The 23,013-nt window shown below is 39.0% G+C and overlaps 1 protein-coding gene across 2 annotated transcripts in view; it reads right to left on the reverse strand.

Moving 5' to 3' along the window:
* The window catches only part of LOC126274083 (protocadherin-like wing polarity protein stan), a 358,480-nt gene that overhangs the window by 331,655 nt on the left and 3,812 nt on the right, over window positions 1-23,013 (reverse strand). For both annotated transcript variants that reach the window (XM_049977080.1, XM_049977081.1), the window contains exons 3-4: window positions 15,371-15,684; window positions 6,130-6,296 (exon numbers count right to left, since the gene is read on the reverse strand). In XM_049977080.1, the coding sequence (XP_049833037.1) occupies window positions 6,130-6,296; window positions 15,371-15,684 (481 nt within the window). The remainder of the gene's footprint in view (window positions 1-6,129; window positions 6,297-15,370; window positions 15,685-23,013) is intronic.

Raw genomic sequence — 23,013 nt, forward strand, 5'->3', positions numbered from 1 at the left:
ACAACCACCCTGTGACAAGGGAGAAGTCAATAGTAGTAGTGACTTATTTCAAACCATTCAGCCATTGACTGTTCTTAACAAAGCACTCTGCTAAGCTGTAATTTCTCACTGGGCAGGGCTGATCTCCCAGTTAACCCTTCTTCTCATCTTCCAAGGCAGAATACCGATGGCAATCACCTGTATACTGTGAATGGATGTTCCATTAGGATTTACTGTTACACAGCTTATATCTTAATTTCAATCTTTGATGCAAATTTGTACGGTGATTCACTACTGCTGAAGTGCTGTACCCAGCTGTTGGAGCGAACTTCTCAGATCTTTGCAATTGACACCCTGCTGATACTACAACACAGCTATCTACTCATTGGCACCAATAATGGGCCAGCAACACGCATCAAAGTGATTTCAGGTGATTCACTGTACAATAACCTGCTTCATCAGTTTCCTGCAGTCACCTGTACATTCACTAGTACAGCACTGGTAACACACTCAAAGGTTTAAATTACACTGTCACTACACCATTGTCATTAAGTATTGATATAGATGAACTTGTAATTAACCGTTACACTGTGCGTGTAAATAAATTGCGTTTGCGCCCTAGAAATCCTTGAAGATGAACAAAGACGTTAGTTTAGTAAAATATCTAGAGAGGTTTATATGTCCACCTCATACCTTTTCAGATATGGTACCTCTTTTACCCACCAATGTATCTCTTCCCAACATACTATAATAAACTCCTGCAAAAATGATACTTAAAAAAAATTAATTTAAAAAATGTGCCAGCTATTTGGAAATGCATATTATTATAGCTTGAAAATTGTAATACAAAACTACCAGATACAGAGCTTTAGCTGCGTCCCTGGAAGTAGCAGTCACTAGAAGTAACAGCCTGTGTCTATAAAGTAATCTTCCACAATACACTATCAGTTCAAGCACAGCTTCTTCATCTAGATCCAACTAAAGATGACAAAGCAAGAGTTTTCTTTTATATCAGCACAAAGGGTCTATCACACTTCAAATAGTAGCTAGTTCCTAAGAAGAAAAACAGGTGACGTCCATGTTGTGACTATCGTTAGCTTAATGCCAAAACAATACCTGATTATTATCCTCCACCACATATTGAAGACTTTGCTCTGTACAATCACGGTAAGACTGCTTTCACCACAATCTACCTTGTCCATGTTTTTTATCATATACCAATTGTACTGGAAGATGTATCTAAAACTGCTGTTTGCACTTCATTCAGACTTCACAAATTAGTGTGAATGCCATTTGGACTGTGCAATGCCACCCACTTTTTCCTGTGCTTCAAGGATGAAGTAACTAGATGTTGAATTTTTCCGCATCTTCCTCGATGATCTGCTCGTAATGTCATCTAGCGAGGCAGACCATCTAGCATATCCACAGCAACTAGTGTCTGAACTACAAGAACATGGCTTAGTGACTAGTACCTTATCAACAGACAAGTATTACTGCTACCTCAAGACAGAGTGAAAGCTATTTCTCAGTTTCCCCAACCCAATACAATATGAGAATTATGTCATTTCTTTGGCTTAACCAACTTCTATAAAGTTTTATATGCAATCTTGCATTCTTGGCAGAACCTCAATGAAATAGTAGAAAGTCCACTTAAACCTGGACATCCTATAGTGGACTGACATCTTTGGTCAAAGTATAACCTGCTATTGCAGAGGCTTGATTTTAGCTCCTCCTCTTCCTGACATACCTCTCTTAGTTGTGGTAGATGTATCATCAACTGCAATTGGGGCCCTGTTACAACAACATATGCAAAATGACTGGCAAATCTTTAGCTTTCTTCAATAAGAAATTATTATCTTTGCAAGCAAATTGGTCACAATATGACTGCAAGCTCTATGTAGTGTATGCCTCAATCAAAAAGTTTAGGCACATGCTTGAAGGCAGATATTTTACATTTCTCACAAATCATACACTACTTGTGTTTGCTTTCTTTCAGAAGCCACACAAGGCATCACCACACCAGTTACAACATCTGGATTCCACTGGGTAATGTACTACTGACAGTCATGTTGATGGCCAGCAGAATGGACCACCAGATGCATTACCTCACACTGATGCAGTTGCAAAGGAACTTGATTTCATAGCACTTGCCAATGGCCAGGAAACTAACAGCCACCTGAAGGCAGAAGGCATGCCTTAAAGCATTGTTGGGCTTACAGTTCCAGCGCATCTAAATACCAAAATCAAGTGTAGTACTTGGATGTGATGCATCAATGCCACATGTGCAAACTTTAGTTACTGCTGATTTGCACAAACAAGTGATTTTGTTTCTTCTCAGTCAGTCTCAGCCAGGAGTAAGAGGTACCATATGACTGATGATGATGCCATTTATTTGGGCAGTATTAAAAAAGGTTGTACGGCATTTTTTCAACCGTACAATGCTTGTCAGCGCAACAAAATAATTCAGCATGTAACAGCTTCACTTGGCACATTTGTCCTACTGAGATAATGCTCTGAACATGCCCACACAGACTTCATTGAACCTTTGCACCCGTCGGAATGTTACCAACACTGCTTGAACGCAACTGACGATTTCTCTCGTTGGCCTATGAAAGACACAATGGCAAAAACTGTGCCACAACCTCATTCCATGAGTGGATCCTGCACTTTGTGGTTTCTCTCCGTGTCACTACTGATCATGGCAAGCAAGTCCAGTCATATCTCTTTAAAGCACCATCAGAATTACTTAGCATGAACTGTATTCGAGCCTGTGTATACCACCCTGCTGCTATGATCTTGTGAAGCAGCTTTATCAGCAATTAAAGCCCTGTTCAGGTGCCATGCCACAGAACACTGCACTGACAGCCCACATATTGTTCTACTAGACCTTCAGACAGCCTTCAAAGAAGATCTCAGTGCAACAGCAGCTGAATTAATGTATGGGCAGACACTTTGAATAGTGGGATAGTTCTTTGCAGACACATCAAACTTTATTATTGATATGCTATTTTCCTGTGTTAAGAAACTGTTGTTATTCTGAGTGATTACAACATACAAATAGCATTTTTGGTCAATATTCTCACAAGATATCTGTTAATTTTATGTGATTAAAGCTTAAAAAAATCAATAAATTTCAAGATTTCGTCATGTGATCAAAAATGCTCCATTGTTGGTTAAGCTCTGGTGACATCAGAGACTTGGAATAGGGCAAAGCACTACATGTGTTATACGACCATTAGTTAAAGTCGCTTGGCTGCAAACAGTTTAGCTATTTAGTGATGAAAAAAAGCATTTACATCTTTTAAGTAACAACAGATAATAATTTTGTGAACAATGATAGTGGAAACCTGAAAGTTGATGCATTTTTCTCCATCCAATTAGTGTGGAGACAGGTGCAAGGACGGATATTGTTTTCCCTTCTCACTGCAACATCATTAAAATTGTTCATACTATGGAATTGTAGACCGTTTTACAAGTGAACCTATGTCTAACATGTAGACTGTTGTCTATCAGTCCTGAACTACAAACCAAAGCACAATAAAATTCTTGGCAAATCTTAGTTCCGATTTCTTTGTATACAAGGCAACCCAACAGTGCTACACCTGTTGTGGGCCTCCGTAGCACAACAGATAATATGTATGATTATGAAGCAGAAGGTTTTAAGTTTGCATCCTGGTTGGGTTGTAAAATTTTTAAAATGTTGTGTGAAATACAAAGCTACCATTATCAAGAAATGATTGTGGCAGTTATTTTGATGCTGGGATGTATTATATACAGTATTGCATTAATTTTAGTCTGAGAAATGGACAGCTGAGGACAAATGTGTTTAATTTGTGTACATGCATTCAATATTTAGACAACATTGCTAGTGGTGAAGGTATCACCACTTGTCCACAATAGAACAAGGTGTAGGAGATGAGATTTTGTATGCGAAGAGATACAAAGCACGTACATCATGCATGCAACACAAACATAGGAGATATGATGTTTGAGAGTGGAAACTAACATCAGTGTCTGAAGCAGACTTAGTTTATCTTTACATAAAATGATGAAAATTTAGAGAATAGGGATCCTAGTTGGCCAATGCAAAGATAAAATAAGAATTGTTTCCAATAAAGCAAAAAATGCGTAGCTGCATTAACTAAAAATCTTCTTGAAGGTGACATTTCTGAACAGTGATTGCAAATGTAAGTGCATGTAAACAGCAAGGAAAAATTGACAATACTATGTTTCTGATTGGTGGGGTGAAGTTTTGTAATTGAGATTTGGTTTTCATATGAGAGACTGTTGAGTCATTTACTAATAAGTTAAAATATTATTTTGGGCCAGATTTGAACAATCACTCTAAGAATAACTACTTATAAAGAAGTACAGACCACTGCTCTCCCAACGGACGTACTAAATGGCGCTTGTAACTTTTAGTATAATATCAATCAATTCTTCCAATTTTCACTGTGAGTTGAATTTTGTTGAATGACGCTGTCCTTCCTTGCAACAGTGGGAAAGCATATCTCTGAAGTGAATTAAAGTTAACTTCAGAGTGCAAGACATTTTAATTACATTGGGGAACTTGTAAATTGATGTGGTGGCACTTTTCAGCAAAGTCGAATCACTTTTTACACATCTTCTCACTCTTTGGAACACTCAAAAACAATTTTTCATGAGTTTTTATAGATGTATTTGTACAATGTGGTACTAACACCATTTGTTACCCATCTTCCAAAACGTAAATTCAAAACAAGAAATCACTATGAAAGAGCTTTAAGACTGCAGGACTAGCAAGCCAGCCAGTGACGTCACAGGCACCACACAATTCCAATGGAGCATTTTAGTGGGCTTTCAGATTATTTGAATTTCGTTTATTTTTTTTTTTTTTCAATGCTGACATTCAAGAAGAAAGAAAGCATGTTACCAGCATAAAAAGAAATGATTAACCATTTAAGGCGATGTCCAGAAAACAGTCAAATACCCTGTTATTGAAACCTCAGATTATGATCAACATTTTCATTGCAGATTCAAAAGCTCCATCCTGTGATTTCTGAAGAACATTCTAATCCATGATCATTCATTTTCTGGGATTTAAAACCCTGCAAAGGGGCTTTTGTCTGACATCATGTTCTTCAAAACCTTCTCTGTGGTTCCTACACAATATTAGCAAGCAACAACAAAATGTTTCATGTCAATACCAAAGGCTTGTCTTTCACAATATCCACTGACAGATTCAAACAAGCCTGCTCCCTTTCTAACATCGAGAAGGTAGCTACATGTAGTTCTGCAAGCATGTTGGACACACCTAGTCTTACAGTGTCACCGTCCATGCCGCCAAGTGTAAAGCAAGTCACAACTCGCTTTGGGCACCATAGTTTCAACGTCAAATACTGGTGAGCTTGGGGAGGAGGGGGTGGAGCTGGGGAAAGAGGGGGAGAGAGGGGGTGGTGGTGAAGGTGAAGGGGGTCGTAAAGTAAAGAGTGAATCATCTCCTACAAGTTCAAGCATGCAGTCAAAACTCTTTGATTTTCTGAATTGCCTCTGAGCTAAAACTGAAGTACTGATACAGATGTTCTTAGCAGTCTTACGATTACTTGTTTGTTATAAATCATTACACTGTGTGAATAAATAAATTATATTTGCACATGACAAATCTGTGAAGGTGGACAAAAACATTAGTTCAGTAAAATATATAGAGAGGTTCATATTCCCACCTCATATCTTTTCAGATGTGGTAATTATTGTACCCAACAATGCCCCTTTTCCCAACATATATAACAAACTCTAAAGATACTTTTTTTTAATGTTTCAATTCCTCATAAACAAAGTATTTTATAGTTTCTAAATTCTGATACAAAACCACCAGATACAGCACTTAGCTTTGTAAGCTGGCTTCTAATATTTTGAACCCCCGGAAGTAGCTGTGTGTGTCAACAAAGTAATCTTCAATAATTACCGCAAAGGCATGTACTCCTGAGTCTTTACAGTGTATTTTTCTGAGAAATCATAGATGCATAGGACTGGCAATGACCATATGGACGATAGGAAGGAAATAATTTTTTTTGCACAATTTTCTCAGAACTCAAGTAAATCACATATTAACAAAATTTTAATAAATATTGACAGTTCTGAACACAGACCTTACTTTAATGTAATAATTACCTTGTGCGCGTATCACCAGTCTATAATTTCGAGTTGTCTCATAATCAAGAGGTTTCATCAGAGACACTTCTCCACTAAGACTATCAATACTGAATTGATTCTGGGTATTTCCCCCAATGATAGCATATCTTACAGCAGCATTATTTCCTTGGTCAGCATCTACAGCCCTGTTAAAAAGACAATTGCATCAAATGAAACACTGAACAAAGTAGATAAAAATGCAGAAATATATGCTTCATGCCTGTGAATAATAATGAAAGCTATACAACTCGCATCATGATTATATTATGCTTCCGAGGTCCCATAACTGTAAACCTGTGTGGCTTCCTTTTCATATTAAGCTGTAACTACTTTCCTGGTAAAGAAAATAACATACAAATTTGGTTTTTCTGGCAGAATGCAAGTAATTTAGGAGTAAAGTAGCTCACTCCCTGAGTAACGCACGCACACACATGCACACACACGCCTCTAGATGGTCCATAAACAGGACCCTCATATCAAAGATACAAACCTCTTCCTTCATTGACTCTCAACCATCTTCATCCCATTAAAAACTGGATCGCTACTAGTCAGTGGTGATGCCACCTTCCCCCACATCAACATCCATCATGCCCATGGCCCTGCTCCAACTGAACACTGCTTCACCCAAAATCCTTATGACACCAAACACACTTCCTCATTCCTTTCACACCTTACCAATTACTACTACTCCTTTGAGGGGAAGATACAGCAACACATTCGTGGCACAGACACGAGCACCTACATTATCCTCTCCTATGCCAACATGTTTATGGGTCATCTAGAGTAAATCTTCCAAGACCCTGAAACACCAAATTCTGTGTGTGGTTCACATTGACTGATGATATCTTCATGATCTGGACCCAGGACCAAGACATCCTCCACAATATCAGCATCTTCTCTCCCATCCACTTTGTCTGGTCCTCCTCAGCCCAACATCCCACCTTCCTGGACATTTACCTCTACCTCTCTGATGGCTCCATCCATACCTCTGTCCATATCAAGCCCACTAACCACCAACTGCATCTTCATTTTGACAGATGTCAACCCTTCCACACCAAAAAGTAACTTCAATTCATCTGATGCTTTCACAAAGGTCTTCATAGACAGGCACTAACCACCTAGACCTAGACTGCCAGATATTTCCCGCACTCCTAATCCTCCAATCGGCCCTAATAATCAGATGCAAAGGACCGCTGCATTACCCTGGACTGGAACAACTGAGCCACTGTATTTGCCAGAGCTTTGACTACCTACCATTATGCCCAGAAATGAGGCACATCCTACCCATGATTCTTCCCACCTCTCCTAAAGTGAAATTCCACTGACCGCACAAGCTACGCATCATCTGGGCCCATCTCTGTGGCACATCCCACTCCCATGGAAGATGCGAGTACAAGTCCTACGAAGTTCACTCATCTGGAATATCCTACTCTAGCCCTGTCAAAGGCTTATCCTATCCCATCAGAAACAGGGTCACCTGTATAAAGAGCCACATTATACACCACATCTGCTGCAATTTCTGCACAGCATTTTATGTGGGCATGACAACCAACCAGCTGTACACCAGAATGAATGGCCACTGTCAAACTGTGGTCAAGAACAGAGTTGACCACCAAATGGCCCCAACAAGCTGCAGAGCGCAACATACTCAAATTCAATAGCTGCATCACCACCCATGCCAGCTGAATCCTCCCCTTCAGCAGACAGGAACTATCCTTGCAGGCAGGAACTATCCTCGGAAATGCCCTTTGCTCCTATAATCCTGCAGCCATCAGCCTCTACTAACTCGCTGAACCCACACCCTTTATCCTACAGTCTCCCTTCCAGTTCCAGTACCTGTGCGTTGCATTCCTAGCCCACGTACCTGTTGCCTCTGTCTCCAACATTCCTATCCTACACACCTGCTGCCTCCATCCAAGCTATCTGTCACCCCTTCCCCATGTCATCCTGTTTCCCACCTCTTTCTTCCTATACCCCCCCCCCCCTCCCTCCAACATAACATCTCATAGCAGTAAACGGACCGTCTGTGTGTGTGTGTGTGTGTGTGTGTGTGTGTGTGTGTGTGTGTGTGTGTGTGTGTGTGTGTGTGTGTGTGTTACAAATTTCTCATGTAAGAAAAAAAGAGATGTTATGCTATAAAACATAAAAGTGAATATTAAAATTACATTCCATATATGCTGTCACCTGAGATACAACAGAAAAGCATTTTGTTGTACACTGTACACTACTTTGCACTATTCATGCAATAACCTGTTTTATGATAACACAATCTTTTTTGTTGGTCAAGAAAATGGACATAAAAAATTAATATAGGCAATTTATGCAATAAATCACAAGTGTTTATTTACCAGTCACTGAATGAAACAGATATGACCATAGTATAAAACAACCAGTGCTAGGCTGGTGTCCACACAAATATTTAAAAATCTAATGGAATCTAAATTTCAAATTTATCTACAATTTCTACATCAGAAAAATACAGAAAAGAAGGAAATGAAAGAGTAAGGTGCTTAAGTTCTGAGTGGAATGAAACAGGATGTCAAATTCATAATTAGGAGTGCCATATAATGCCAGAAATAAATCCAATAGCTATTACCAGGCTATTGGTCAGAATGACTGGACAACTACAAACTTGTTTTACACACAATATCCTGTTCATCAGCACCCTGATGAAGTTAATAGGACCCTGGTGTCATTTTCAGTTGCTATGGTCATGCATAATATACCATCCAAGAAACTTCCTTCCAACTGCTTGTGAACAACAGTGGTGGAAATTTTCTTTCAGGATGTACTTTGCTCTTACCATTCACCTGCATCCTAATTGACAATAGTCTTTTCACTTCTGTGACTGGAAAGATTAACCATCAGCTACAAATGAGGAGAGACTAACGGCCAATAACTGTGAGAGCAGTTTAGGTAAGTTTATTTATTTTTCATATTGTAATGACCATTCCACAACAACCTAATGAGCATTACATTAGTTATTTAGAAGGTAAGCAAAGAAGGTATTAATGGCAGGGTTGGTTATCAAAACACTGCATCCTAAAGAACAAGATGATTACACTATGCCTAATGTACTCGAGACATCTTAAAATAAGATGCCTCTATAAATAAGGAATACTGTAACAGAAGATCAAACAATGCTTACTTCACTGGCATGCCCAATAAAACCTGTAAGGAACAATATCTGAAGACAAAATTATGGTGAAGCATGGAGATGTTACGATACTTGAAGGTGAGCAAGACAATTGCATTGCCCAGTGTAAAAGTTAGGACAGTATGCTTTAAACACAGTACAATCTTCACACCATGGTTTGAATTGTCCAAGCACACAACAGGGGTCCTCTTGACAGTCCTACATTCTGCTTTATGTTGATTACTTTCAAAGTACTGGAGTGAGAATGATACAATATTCTTCCTATGGTTTAGATATTATCTACAAATCCTTATATAACTGCCCTCGGCCAAAAAAAATCTTAAACAAAGGCTGTGGTGTATGGAGGGCTCTGTCTCCTGCATATTTCCACCACCATACTTATGTGTATGTTTTGTGGGCCAGGTACAGCCACTACCTCATGTGGGAGGTTGTTTGTAAATAAAAGTTGAGGTACAGAGTACAGTCAAGCCTCTTGCAGCTACCACAGTGTCCAGATACGCCAACCACCCCACTGTGTTGCAAGCTAGCTGCTGAAAACAGCACTGCAATCATGGGAGCCTACTTACAGCCAAGTGGAGATGCGTCCTCTTGACACTGTTGATGTATCCTTCCGCTGGCTTACTTTGGTTAGCACTCCACCTCTGGAGCCAGTTAAGTTCCAGGCTACGATGGATCAAGAACTGCTCAAGTCTCCACAATGAACACCGCCTACCACGGCTGCCCCCCCCCCCCCCCCCCCCCCGCACACACACACACACCAAGTTGTCGTGCCACCTTCAACGTGAACCACATCTGCCACTGTGCTTCCAACACTCAATCCCGAGGGCACTGCTTCACTATGCTTATCAGTGGCTGCCTATAAGCACCTCGCCTTGTTGGTCCATGAAGAACTCTCTTCACTGCTCATCTAGGCATTGTTCAGTTATCAAGTTGTGAAGATTTCTTTACTCTCAGAAGTTAACTTTCTTTGATTCTTGTAATAAACAGCATAAACAGCAGTCACTGCAAAATGTGCATTTTTCTACAAACAGCAACACTGCTCAGTAAAGGATGGAACATTGGCTGTCAGGTAGAAAGGTTTCATGTTGCTGCATTCTTCAAGTGTGTTTTTGCTGCATTTTGCTGTGACTAGATAGTTTTGCTGGAGCAGGCATTTCATTTTCAAGTTGGTTCAAGTGGTTTTCAAGGGGCTGGATTGTTGCTTGTGTACTAGTTCTTTCTGTGGGAGAGTCTCTTTTTGCTTCTTGTGTTATTACAGTTTGTAAGCTGCAGTGTTCATTGCATTCCACAATTCCTCCAATGAGGCAAGTTTCTCAGTTTTCTCAGTCTATGCATATTTGTGAAAACTTTGTTAGTAGTTATCTTTTCTTCGTAGTTTAAGCAGCCCGTTCAATTGTTGTACACATGTGAATTCTCTTCACTAATGCTGTTGATCTAAGTTTCTTCAGCATTTCCAGGTTCAAGTTTCAGTTCAGTTGCAGCGAACCTTCATGTACAGTTTTGTGTGTAATTTTATCTTATCATATCTACCCCATTGACTGGGCAATATACTGTCAACAGGTGGAGATGAATTTTCTTACATACAGCATACATGGTATGCAGTACAGTGCTTGTTTTATTGCAAGCACAGGTGCAGAAATCTTTCAGTTGTGTTGTCAGCTTTTCCAACTCTCATCAGCCGAACACAGACAATGACTCATTGTCAGAACAGCTGGATGCATATTTTTGTATTGAGTCACTTCCAGCCAAGGAAAGTGCACGCCTCATTATGGGCTCTAGGCAAACAGTCTCCCCCACAATGTTTGAGGGTGCTTGTCCATAAAACGTGTCAAGACAATGTGACAGAGTGTTGTGTGTATCAAAACTAAACACCTTCAGTCAGGTTTTTTGCAATGTTGTTGTACCATGCAGCTAGTTCTGTTGGGATCATTTTATTGGGTTAATTAGTGGTTCAATTCTGTACGTTTCATGCAAATAGCACTGAGAGTCAAGAAGCTTGTTCATTGTATCTTGAAGTCTTGTTCAAATTTCATGCCATGCCTGGGTTCTTTTTCTGTTTAATGTTTTGCTTCAGTTAATTGCTTGTGGGATGCAAGGTCGTGTTAAAGTTCTTAGCCACATGTTGGTCATTTCTAAGAAACATGTTTGCACACTGGCTGACTGTACTGTTGTTTAGTTTAAGTTCGGAAGTCAGTTTTGGCAGCCATGGTGTGCCTCTCCCTTGTGTGTGATGCTTCTTTGAGAGGGATGCACCATCTCTTTCTAAGGCAGGGGGGATGTGGTGTAAACAGGGCTGCCCCCTGCATATTTTGGTCACCACACTTACATGTATGTTTCGTGGTCAGGTACTGTTCCTACTGTAAATAGAAGTCAAAATACTGTGTACAGTCAAGCCTCTTGCAACCATCACAGCATTTGGGTGCACGCCTATGTGGTATGCTGTCACTGTACATAGTGTTGTGATCATGGGAGCCTAATTAAGTCTGTGTGGTCACTTGTCATGACACTGTGGATATACCGTTCTGCCAGCATTACTTAGGTTAGCATTTCATCTCTGGAGCTAGCCATGTTCTGGGCATAACTGAATCAGTAAACACTCTTAAGTCTCCACAATGGACCCTGACTGTCGCAGCTTCTGTCACTCTCACTGCCCAATTCATTGTGCTGCCTTTGCTGAGTGCAACATCCACCATTACACTTCCAACAGCAGCTCCTAAGACCCTTCTTCACTGTGGTTATGAGTGGCTGCCTATGAGCTACTCAACTCATAGAACCATGTACAACTCACTTTCCTGCTCCATGACATGTTGTCCATGACAGACAATTTTCTGTTATTGAGTTGTCTAGTCTACTTTGTTTAGTTCCGATAATAAAAAGTTGTTACTGCAAAGTGTGCATTTTGCTAGGTCCAGCCACATCACTCAATAAGGACAGAATGGAGGCAGTCTTCTGATAAACATATAAATAGCATTGGACAACAAGTGCATCCCGTTTCCAAAAGAAACAAAGAATGGCTTGTCTAGTGATTGCATTCATGACAATGATTGTGATTCAAAGTGCCATAACATTGGGGTTTTCAGTACCTCTAGCCTCTTGAAGTCTGTGGAAGATGGTACAAATAAGTTGTCAGATTTCTAATCTTAGTAAGCTTCTCATCTTGATTAATTTCTATCACATTTCACTTTCATAAATAGGGTTAAAATGAGAAGCAATGCACTCACTAGTAGTGTGTTACGTTAGCCACTCCTCGGTGAATTACTGTTGTGGAAGAAGGCAATGCTTCACCACACTGCCCCTCCACTGATAACATATACGTCAAGTTCACTGCCTGGATACCCATGTGACTCAGTGCCCAAAGAAATGTTGTTGAGATTTCTGTTCCACATAGGTCAAATAGATCATGAATGTTGCAGACCAGCAAATTCTGTGCACAGCAATCAGCTCAAGGAGTCCCTACATACAAGGAGGTTCAGGGTTGGTAGCATTCTGATACACTGGAGAGCTAGAAATTTACAGCTCTCAGTTCTACAGCAAATTTGCTGCACGTATTTGATAGAGAACATTGCTCATAACTTCCTGCAAACTGCACTTATGGTAGAACAGGTTAATAGACTAAACTGCAAAATACCACTGGGCAACAATGAAAATGTTTCGGGCTTAAAAATAGTAAATTTACATGTATTTCCATCTGCTGAATTCAAAAATCACCATAAAAACGACGGATTAGCTCTTGTTTTGAAGATAAAGTGACATTTCATTTTTTAGAGTGAAGATTTTAAATTTGGGGCTTTTTTGGGAGGGGGGAGTTGGCACACCTGTCAAATAACAAAACACAAATGCTCTTCAGCTGTTTGTAAGTCATAGACATAGATACTGTTGCTGTGACTGTGAATTACATGTTGTTCCTACTCAAATTAATGCAAAATTTCTGGTTCAGGAGTGCTTTTTTAGTGTAATATTTGTAAAAATGCCACAAAAATGTGTAATTATGGTGAATAACTTTTGTTATATTTGTGGTGAAATAACATTTTCCTCGCAGAATCGCAATCTGACGCCTCTTGTAAAGAGTGCCTATCAGTATTATTTCGGTATGAAAGTAACGGACCACGATAAGTCTTGGCTCCACATGTATGTTGCAACACATGTTTAGTTACACTGCGAGAACGGCTGAAAAAGAAGAAACGATCTATGGCTTTCGCTGTGTCTATGACTTGGCAGGAGCCTACAAACCTTACAGATGACTGCTATTTCTGCCTGACTCCACCTATAAAGGCAGGATTGTCTATGAAGAAAAGAAGAACAGTTCAGTACCCGAATCTTCCATCTGCTATTCGACCCATTCCACATTCGGATAGTTTACCAGTTCCTACTCCACCCGAAAATTATGTGTTTGAAGTAGAAAATTAAGACAGTGTGGAACAAGAAGAATCAAGCAAGCCTTCCACATCCCATGACCCTGATTTTGAGGGAAAAGATGATAAACTGCACAGACTGAGTCAAGCGGAATTGAGTGATCTCATTACAGACCTTGGCCCGTCAAAGGATAATGCAGAAATTCTTGGATCTCTAATACAGCAATGGAATCTTCTCCAAAGTGATGTGAGACTCTCACAGTACATAAAACGTCACATGGAACTGCTTCCCTCTTTTGAGAAGAAAAATAATCTTGTTGTTTGATGTGACATTGAAGGCTTGATGAAATCTTTGAATCTGAACCATGATCCAACTGAATGGAGGCTATTCTTAGACTTCTCCGAGCTTAGTTTGAAAGCTGTGTTACTTCACAATGGGAACCTTCTTTCATCTATTCCTGTTGGTCATGCTGTTCACATGAAGGAGACACATGCAAATATGAGAGCTCTCTTGGACTCAATTAAATATCATGAACACAAATGGAAAATCTGTGGTGATCTAAAAGTCATTACCATACTCTTAGGAATGCAACTGGGTTACACAAAGCACTGCTGCTTCTTGTGTAAGTGGGACAGTCGAGATACGAAACGGCATTATATTAAAGAAGACAGGCCTGCAAGAAATCTTCACCATATGAGAAAAAATGTCATTGCCAATCCTCTTGTGGACCCAAAAGACGTTCTTCTTCCAACCCCAGCATATCAAGCTGGTTTGATGAAAAACTTTGTCAAAGCTATGAACCGAGAAGGACAGGCCTTTAAGTACATAAGAGAGAAATTTTCAAAATTAAGTGATGCAAAAGTTAAGGAAGGCATTTTTGTCGGACCACAAATAAGAGAACTTGTAAAGGATCCTGCATTTGATCAAGTTTTAGATGGGAAACAAAAGGAAGCTTGGGAAGCCTTCAAGGATGTTGTTCATGGATTTTTAGGCAACAAAAGAGATGATAACTTACAAGCATTTGATGACAGTGCTCCTGCAAAAATACCGGAACCTCGGATGCAACATGTCCCTTAAGATCCATTTCTCCACTCCCACCTTGATATTTTCCTTCCTAGTTGTGGAGCTGTTAGTGATGAACATGGTGAGAGATTCTATCAGGTTATGGAACAAAGATATCAGGGCTGTTGGAATGAAGTAACGCTTGCGGATTACTGTTAGTCTTTGTGTAGGAATTCTGCGCAACTCCATTACAAGAGGCAAGCTAAAAGACAATGAATTCAATAGGGCACCACATGATTCTCATCTGCGAAGTATTTTTCCAGCAATTTAGAACTCTTAGCATGTAATTACCAGTTTAAAAAATCAAATTCACATTCATTGTTGTTAGCATGTATGTAATTAAAATGTATCCTTTTCTCTCAATCCATTAATGTGTAATTCTCTCAATCCATTAATATGTAATGCTTCCACCTTGTGGAAACTAGAGCTAATAAAAAATTTTCATTGGCATACTTGTTTTTCTCAACCCAAAATTAGTAGTGTAATTTGTAAGAATCTGAGAATAAAGCCAAACTGCAAAACTTTTTAAATGGCAAGTATACACGCTGCAATTGGGTAAGTTTCATTGTGTCATGCATCAATGCACATAATCAACTTCCCAAGACTATACATTACGTTAATTTCTTTTTTAAAAATAAATTTACTTACTTAATAGTTGCTATCACAGGATTAACTGTCCAATTGATGTTCTCAGGCACTTGTACACTGTAAGTTCTTTCTGTAAACTGTGGATAGTTATCATTGTCATCAAGCACTCTGATGACTACCATTGATGTAGAAGATCTTCGTTCACTTACGGGAAGGCCTTGATCAGTGGCCATAACAGTTAATGTGTATACTTCTGAACGTTCTCTATCTAATACGGAACGTGTTGTCACTATGCCAGACTTTGGATCTATCCGAAAGACATCAGTTTCTTCTTCTGTGCCACCACTATCTTGTCTCACTATGGAATATTCAACCTGTAAGATAATAAAACCACTTTTATTTTAAAGGAATGAAAATGATAATGGAGTGGAAAAGTCTATATCAATTAATACAGTGGAACCCTGCATAGTGAGCATAATTTGTTCCAGAATACTATTCATAATGTGAAACGCTCATTAAGCAAAACAATTTATCCCATATAAATTAAAGTAAAATACAATAACACAGTGCACGCAGAAAAAGTACTGCATGTTTTATCTCATTCATGCCATTTATTCAAAGAAAATTATATATACAGTATTATGTACTTTATTATTCACCATACATAACTAATTCTTTTTTATCATGAATCTATCCTATAGTCATTTGTTTCTGCAGACACTTCAACACTTGGCAAAAATGTGACACAGCATTATTGTCAAATAAATTTGGTGGTGATTTTCAATGTACAGTGCAACCGATTCCAATACCTCCAGCATTTCTCTTATTGCACCAAAAGATTGCTGCTTTGCTTTTACTGCCACCTCCATCACCTCCTTCTCCTCCTCCTCCTCCTCTGAAGAACTCCTCTTCACTACTTCCTGCTGAGAAAAAAATTACTCCATAAGCTCTTCAGTGGTCATTTATTGGGTGTGAACTTCCATAAGCTCATCAATATCATTGTTATCCACTTCCAGTCCCAAGTTCTTTGCCAAAGCCACACTTTCATCAATCACAGGCTCCACAGCTACTGACTCAAATGTCTCAGAGTCATATTCAACAACACAAATTGGCGAAAATTCTTACAAGCAGAAGTGAGAGTACTCTTGGTAATCCCCTTCCCATGCCTTTTCCACCATCTTGATGCAGGCAATGATGTTGAAGTGATATTTCCATAACTCTCCAAGAGTGAGATTGGTAGCTTCAGTCAACTTAAAGCAATGCTCGAAGGATGTAGTAGTGAAGAGCTTCTTAAAGTTAGAAATAATCTGCTGGCCCATGGGCTGGAGTGATGGAGTGGTGTTGGGAGGAAGAAACTGGATCTTTATGAATTGAAATTCTTCAAGGAGGTAGTTTTGTAGGCCTGGAGAATTGGCAGGAGCGTTGTCCGTAACAAGCAAGACATGAAAAGCCAATTCATCTCAAGCAAATATTTTTTTACCAAAGGACCACACACTTCAGTGAACTAATCACAAAATATATCACTTGTCACCAAAGCCTTGTCATTTGGCCTCCACATCACATTTAACCTGCTCTTCGGGACTTTACATTTCTTGAAGGCTCTCCGAGTTCCTGAATGGTAAACAAGCAGTAGTTTAATTTTCAGATTTGCACTTGCATTGGCACAGAACAGCAGTGTGAGATGTTACTTCATTGACCTGTGACGGGCAATGCACTCCTCTGCTGTTATGAAAGTAAGCTTTGGCATCTTTTTCCATAATAGATCTGTCTTGTCACAATTAAAAACCTATTGCAGCAGATAATCATCATAACCTATGAGCATCTTGAAGTTGCTGATGAAATTCTTTGCTGCCTTTACGTTGGAGCTGGCTGCTTCGGCGTGCCTCACACTGCAGTAAATGCCGGTTCTTTTCTTAAACTTCTTGAACCACCTACGGCTTCTCTTAAAAATTTCTTCAGCCGCTGATGAGGATCATGTCTTCTTAACAAGGTCAGCAAAAATCATTCTCGCCTTCCCACAGATTATGTTCTCATTAATAGTGTCACCTCGCAATTGCTTTCAATTTATCCATATAAGGAGCAACCTCTCAGCATTGTCCAGAATACCAAACTGTTGTTTAGATACTCTTGTATCCTTTGATGCATCTATCTCCTTAATCTTGTCCTTGTTCTTGAGGATAATGCAAATAGTTGACATACATCAACTGTATGTGTGTGCTAAGCAAACAACACTCACCTCATGTTCACGTTTTTCAACAATTTTACGTTCCATTTCGAAGGTCATTTTCTTTCTCTTATGGTCACCTTCTTGTGGCTTTGTCTTTGGAGCCATTTCTGCGATGGTTATTAAAATTTGCACAAAAAAAAAAAAAAAAATACTGTATGAACACAAGTTTGGAAAAATGTGTAATCATTAGCTGCACTAAGATCATAGCAGATAGACCGCTTACTGAGACTACAGTACATACTACAGACATTGTTCATAAGCCACTGCCTGCAATGAACAATGCAAGGTGTTCATGTTGTTGAAATTTTCTCCTACAACTGGTGACATCACACTAACTCATCGTTGTTCATTATGCAAAACACTGTTCATTAAGCAAGTGTTTTTTTTTTATTATGCAAATTGCATATTATGGGAGATGCTCGTAAAGCAAGGTTCCACTGTATAGTGGACTTTTATACAGATAAAATATTATGGTTGATGCCAAATCTGTTATTTTTCTCTTAAAAAAGGTGCCCAAACCATCAAGAATCCCAAGCCAAATTCCAAAAACAAAAAGAAAGAATGATGTGATAAATGGAAGTTATTGAAAACACATTCAATGAAAATCCGCTAGAATCAGGTAGATAAAGACAATACTATGCATATTATCAACATATTATGGATGTCTGTTGATAACCAGCCCAAGAAGAAAAATCACAATAAAGTTATAATTACATTCTCATGCAGAATTACATCGTAGTCGACATAAACACCAATGCATTGTGAGATATCTCAGGTTCTCTTGGCATAACAGATTAATAGTATGTCTTCAGCTCTTCAGCGCAGTAGTTGTTTCCACTTTATTGAACATTTTGACAGCCAACCAAGTCATCAGTGCAGTAAGCTGCGTTATTTTGCATACTCACTCCTGGTTTACAACCAGACTGCTCAGTAGTGTAGGTGTCGCAATGTTATTTACAGCCAAGCTCAAATCCTGGTGTCAGCTACACCCTTTGGTGCTCATTTGCCTTTCAGAAGCCACACTGTTATTCCATGAAATACACTTCACTCTGTGTTTTCCAGCTCTGAAAGATGAGATGATCAGTGAGAACTGATTTGCTTGGTTGTTTCACATTCTTTTGTTCCATGTGTCCACATCACAAACAAACATTGTTCCCATACTGACAGAAACACTTTGGCTAGAACTTGGGATATTCTAGTGTGTTTGGGTCAAGGGTTCCTTGCATAGGTTTAACACTACAGGTCATAAGATAACTCATTGCTACACCATTGCTTTGTTAATAATACTTTCCATCAAACAACTCGCCTAAAGACTTCAATAAAAAAATCATGACATTTTCAGTAACTCCCAGTATATGACAGTGCTGTAAACAATCTCCAAAAGTGTGTCAGTAACTGAGGTCTGTTTCAAGCAAACAGCAATTATTGAATTTCCTTGCCACAAAACCAGACCATCACAAATATTCAAAGGCATTTAATGAACATCTATGGACAATGGGCAGTGGATAAAAGCGTGGTAAGCAGCTGGCAAAGCATCCGCCATCTTATTCGAGGTGGACTAATGAATAACAATTAAGCAACTCAGTGCTCAGCATGACATATCTGTTGGCAGGGCTTACACACTTGTACACACCTGGGTTCTTTGGTAACTAAATGAAAACCATAAATAGGAAAGAAGGAGCATATGTGACAAATTGTTTGCTTGTTTGTTATAAGGTAGTGATTTCTTGTCAGACATCATCGCAGACAATGAAACACTGCTTCAACACTTTCAGGCTGAAGCAAGTCAATAGCCTCAGGAGTGCCACCACACAATGTCTCCTTTGAAGATAAAGTTCAAAACAGTACTCTAGCTGGCAAAGTTATGGCTACAGTCTTCTGGGACTCTGAAGGGGTTATTCTGTGCACTGTCATACCTCATTGTCAAACATAAATACAAATTTCTATTTTGAAACTTTAAGAAATTGATGAAATGTTTTCAGCGTGTTCATGGATGCAAAAATGTGAAAGCACTTCTCTTTTCCGTGATACTGCAAGGAAATGCACATCTTCACATCCAAGATGAAATCAAAAAATTTTGGTGGACTGCTCCTATTCATTTACCCTACAGAACAGATCTCACATCTGATTATCTCTTTGGCCCATTGAACAATGGACTCCACAGAAGTCCAGTGTTCCACAGGAGTCCGCCAGGCAAAACAGTAATGGTGGGGAAGATACTGAGGCTAAGACAGATGAATAGAGCAGTAGAATGACGGCATACAGGATCTCGCATGAAGATGGGGAAAGGACATAGACCTGAATGAACACTACACTAAAAACTAGGGTTTTGTAGTGAAAGGGAATTGGGCAGCAGGATGGTGTATTTAAATTATGAGTAAAACTATGCTGCTCTGAGGGGGGGAAATGTGTTGGATTACTTACTGAATGAAACTTTTATATTCCCAGATTACTCACAAATTTTGTAAGTATGATTTTATGGGATTCTTGACATCCATCTACAACCATCTGTGACTTCAGGTTTTTTCAGTATTTCCATTACAGTCTCTGGTCAACCAAAACATTCTGTGACCATTCATGTTGCCCTCCTTTGAAAACCGTCAACAACCCCTCTTAAACCTCTTTGGTACAGATCACTTTGAACAATATTCTGTGATGCATCACACCAGTGTTTTGGCAGCAATCTCCTTTTTAGAATGTTGGTGCTTCTCCAACATGCTACCAATGAACGAAATTCAGCGAAATGCTTTACCTATGACTGAGCCTAAGTGAACATATCATTTCATATCTGTATTCTTACAGTCAGGTATTTTTATGAGTAAATTACCTGCAATTATGACTCACTGATGTTTGTAGCTGCAGGATTTTATTTTATTTATTATTTTTTTCCATAAAGCATTAAACCTTACATTGCTTAAATTTAAAGGAAGAAAACACTCCTCTACAGCATGCCTGAAATTACTTCTACTTCTGTCACTGACACTCTATCCCACATAACATGCTGTCCCCTCTGCAAACAAATCCTCAATAAGTCACAAATTTTGTTTGATAACCTATATGAACATATTGATAAGTAATGGTGTGGTACCATGTCAAATGTTTTCAAAAGTCTAATCAATCTACTCAACTGCCTTGATCAATGGCTTTTATGTTGTTAGTGAGAAATTTGTGGGTTGAGTTTTGCAAGACTATTGTTTTCGGAATCCATGGTGGTTGGGATAGAGGAAGTCATCCTGTTCGAGATACCTTACTGTATTTCAGTTCAGTGTGTTTGGTAACAATCTGCAACACACACGTGCCAATGATACTAGATGATAATTTTGTGTATCACTTTAACTACTCTTCACAGGTGTCACTTGTGCTTTCTTTCAACAACTGGGCACAATTTTCTGTTGGCAATATCTGCTATGTTATTGGTAAAAGAGAAGTGACTCAAGCTCAAATTCTGTACATAATGTGATAAGGATTAAATTGAGTATAGGCCTTGTTCAGTTTAAATGATTTCACCTGTTTCTCAATGCCACTAACAATAGTATCTGCTCATCTTTGCAGTGATGTAGAAATTAAACTGGATCAGCGCTTCTGAAACTTCCTTAAATGGAGTTCTCCATTTCCGTTTTTGCTTTGTTACCCTAAGTTTTAATTCCTTTATCACCCGTGAGCACCTGAGCACTAACTTTGGTGTTACTGACATCTTCCTCTTTATTTGCGCGAGTGTACACCTGTCCTTTTTTTCCCCCTAAGGGAAGTCTTTCCGCTCCCGGGATTGGAATGACTCCTTACCCTCTCCCTTAAAACCCACATCCTTTCGTCTTTCCCTCTCCTTCCTGAAGAAGCAACCATCGGTTGCGAAAGCTAGTAATTCTGTGTGTGTGTTTTGTTCTTGTGCCTGTCTGCCGGCATTTTCCCGCTTGGTAAGTCTTGGAATCTTTGTTTTTAATTATATATTACATGTACTGTTTATTCTGTCTACCCGTGGCACAGAGATCTTCACCTTAGTTAGATTCATTGTCCACAGATCATATTAACAATATACATTATGATATATATAATTTGGAAATGTTAGTCATACAGAATGGGCAGATGACTTTCAAGTCACCACCACTTTTGAGTTTGAGAGTTTGTGTTCATAAATACATTAATACAAGGAAAAATGAAATGCACTTCCCTCTAGTGAACTAACTTTGTCATGGAAAAAAGTGACATACACTGCTAAAAATTTTCTAGCAGTCTGCCCACGAAAACAAAATTTCTGACATTTCAGACATAGATTGCAGCAGTCTGTCCTTAATAACTCCTTCTGTACCGTGGAGGAATTCTTGACTAGAAATACATAACAACTGCAAATCTGCAAACGGCCAGCATACAGAAATTTTGATATAATGTTTTCTATACTTCTCTATGCAATCTTTTGTACACCTGATACAGTCTGCATCATAATGTATATTGTTAATATGATCTATGGACAATGAATCTAAGGTGAAGATCTCTGTGCCACGGGTAGACAGAATAAACAGTACATGTAATATAATGAAATTGTAAGTTCTCTTCAGGAGTCATTGTAAAGTCAAATGAGAGTAAACTGATCTAAGGAGATAAGAAAGGAAGTAAATCCAATAATCTGTAAGGTTGGGTTCTGTATAATCCTTCAATGCAACATTTATATAATTTTAAAATATAATTTTAATTATAAATAAAAACGAAGACTTAAGTCTCAAAATGATGCAGTTCCAGACACAAACCACACAAGAAACACTGTATGCAGTATAAACCCACACAATTTTAAAAGTGGGGTGGTTGGGTGGTCAACAGAAGGAATCATCCCAATAACAATACCAAGTGCAATGCTTGTTATTGCATGGGAGTACCAGAGTCCTGGTGGGAAACTATATCTTTAGCATGAAATACTAACGGGTAAAAGTTACTTATTGGTTCCCCCTTTGCATTTTTCAAGATGGCACGGACGTAAACTTTCGGATTTGCTACCAGTCATTTTGTAATCACAAGAAGACCTTTCCCTTTCACATTCATTGACTTTGCCATCGGACAACAAAATTGTCACCTTCCGACCTAACCTAACCTAAATCTAGGACTATGCCACAGATCAATCTGTCATTACAAGCAAAATTTAAAGGGGGAGTGGGGGGGGGGAATACCACACTACCACGTACCATCTCAGCTCCCTTATCGGAAGCCGCCCCATATGTTGTACCGACTTTGACACATTGGAGGAATTACATATGTCCCATAAAGCCCACTTACATAAGAAAACATCAATTTGATTTAAATTTGTGAACATGATCTGGAAATCTTCAGCAAAACAACACTTTCCAAAAATGTTCCGAATGAACACACACACTATTAGAGAAACAGGTTAATAGAAACAAAGAAAACCTAAGAACAAATCTAAGGCAACCAAATGGAAGAGGCAAAGAAAATGGCTCCCAATGACACACAAAAAATTTAAACCGAAATG

Source organism: Schistocerca gregaria, chromosome 1 (assembly GCF_023897955.1).
Source record: "Schistocerca gregaria isolate iqSchGreg1 chromosome 1, iqSchGreg1.2, whole genome shotgun sequence".
NCBI lineage: Eukaryota > Metazoa > Arthropoda > Insecta > Orthoptera > Acrididae > Schistocerca > Schistocerca gregaria.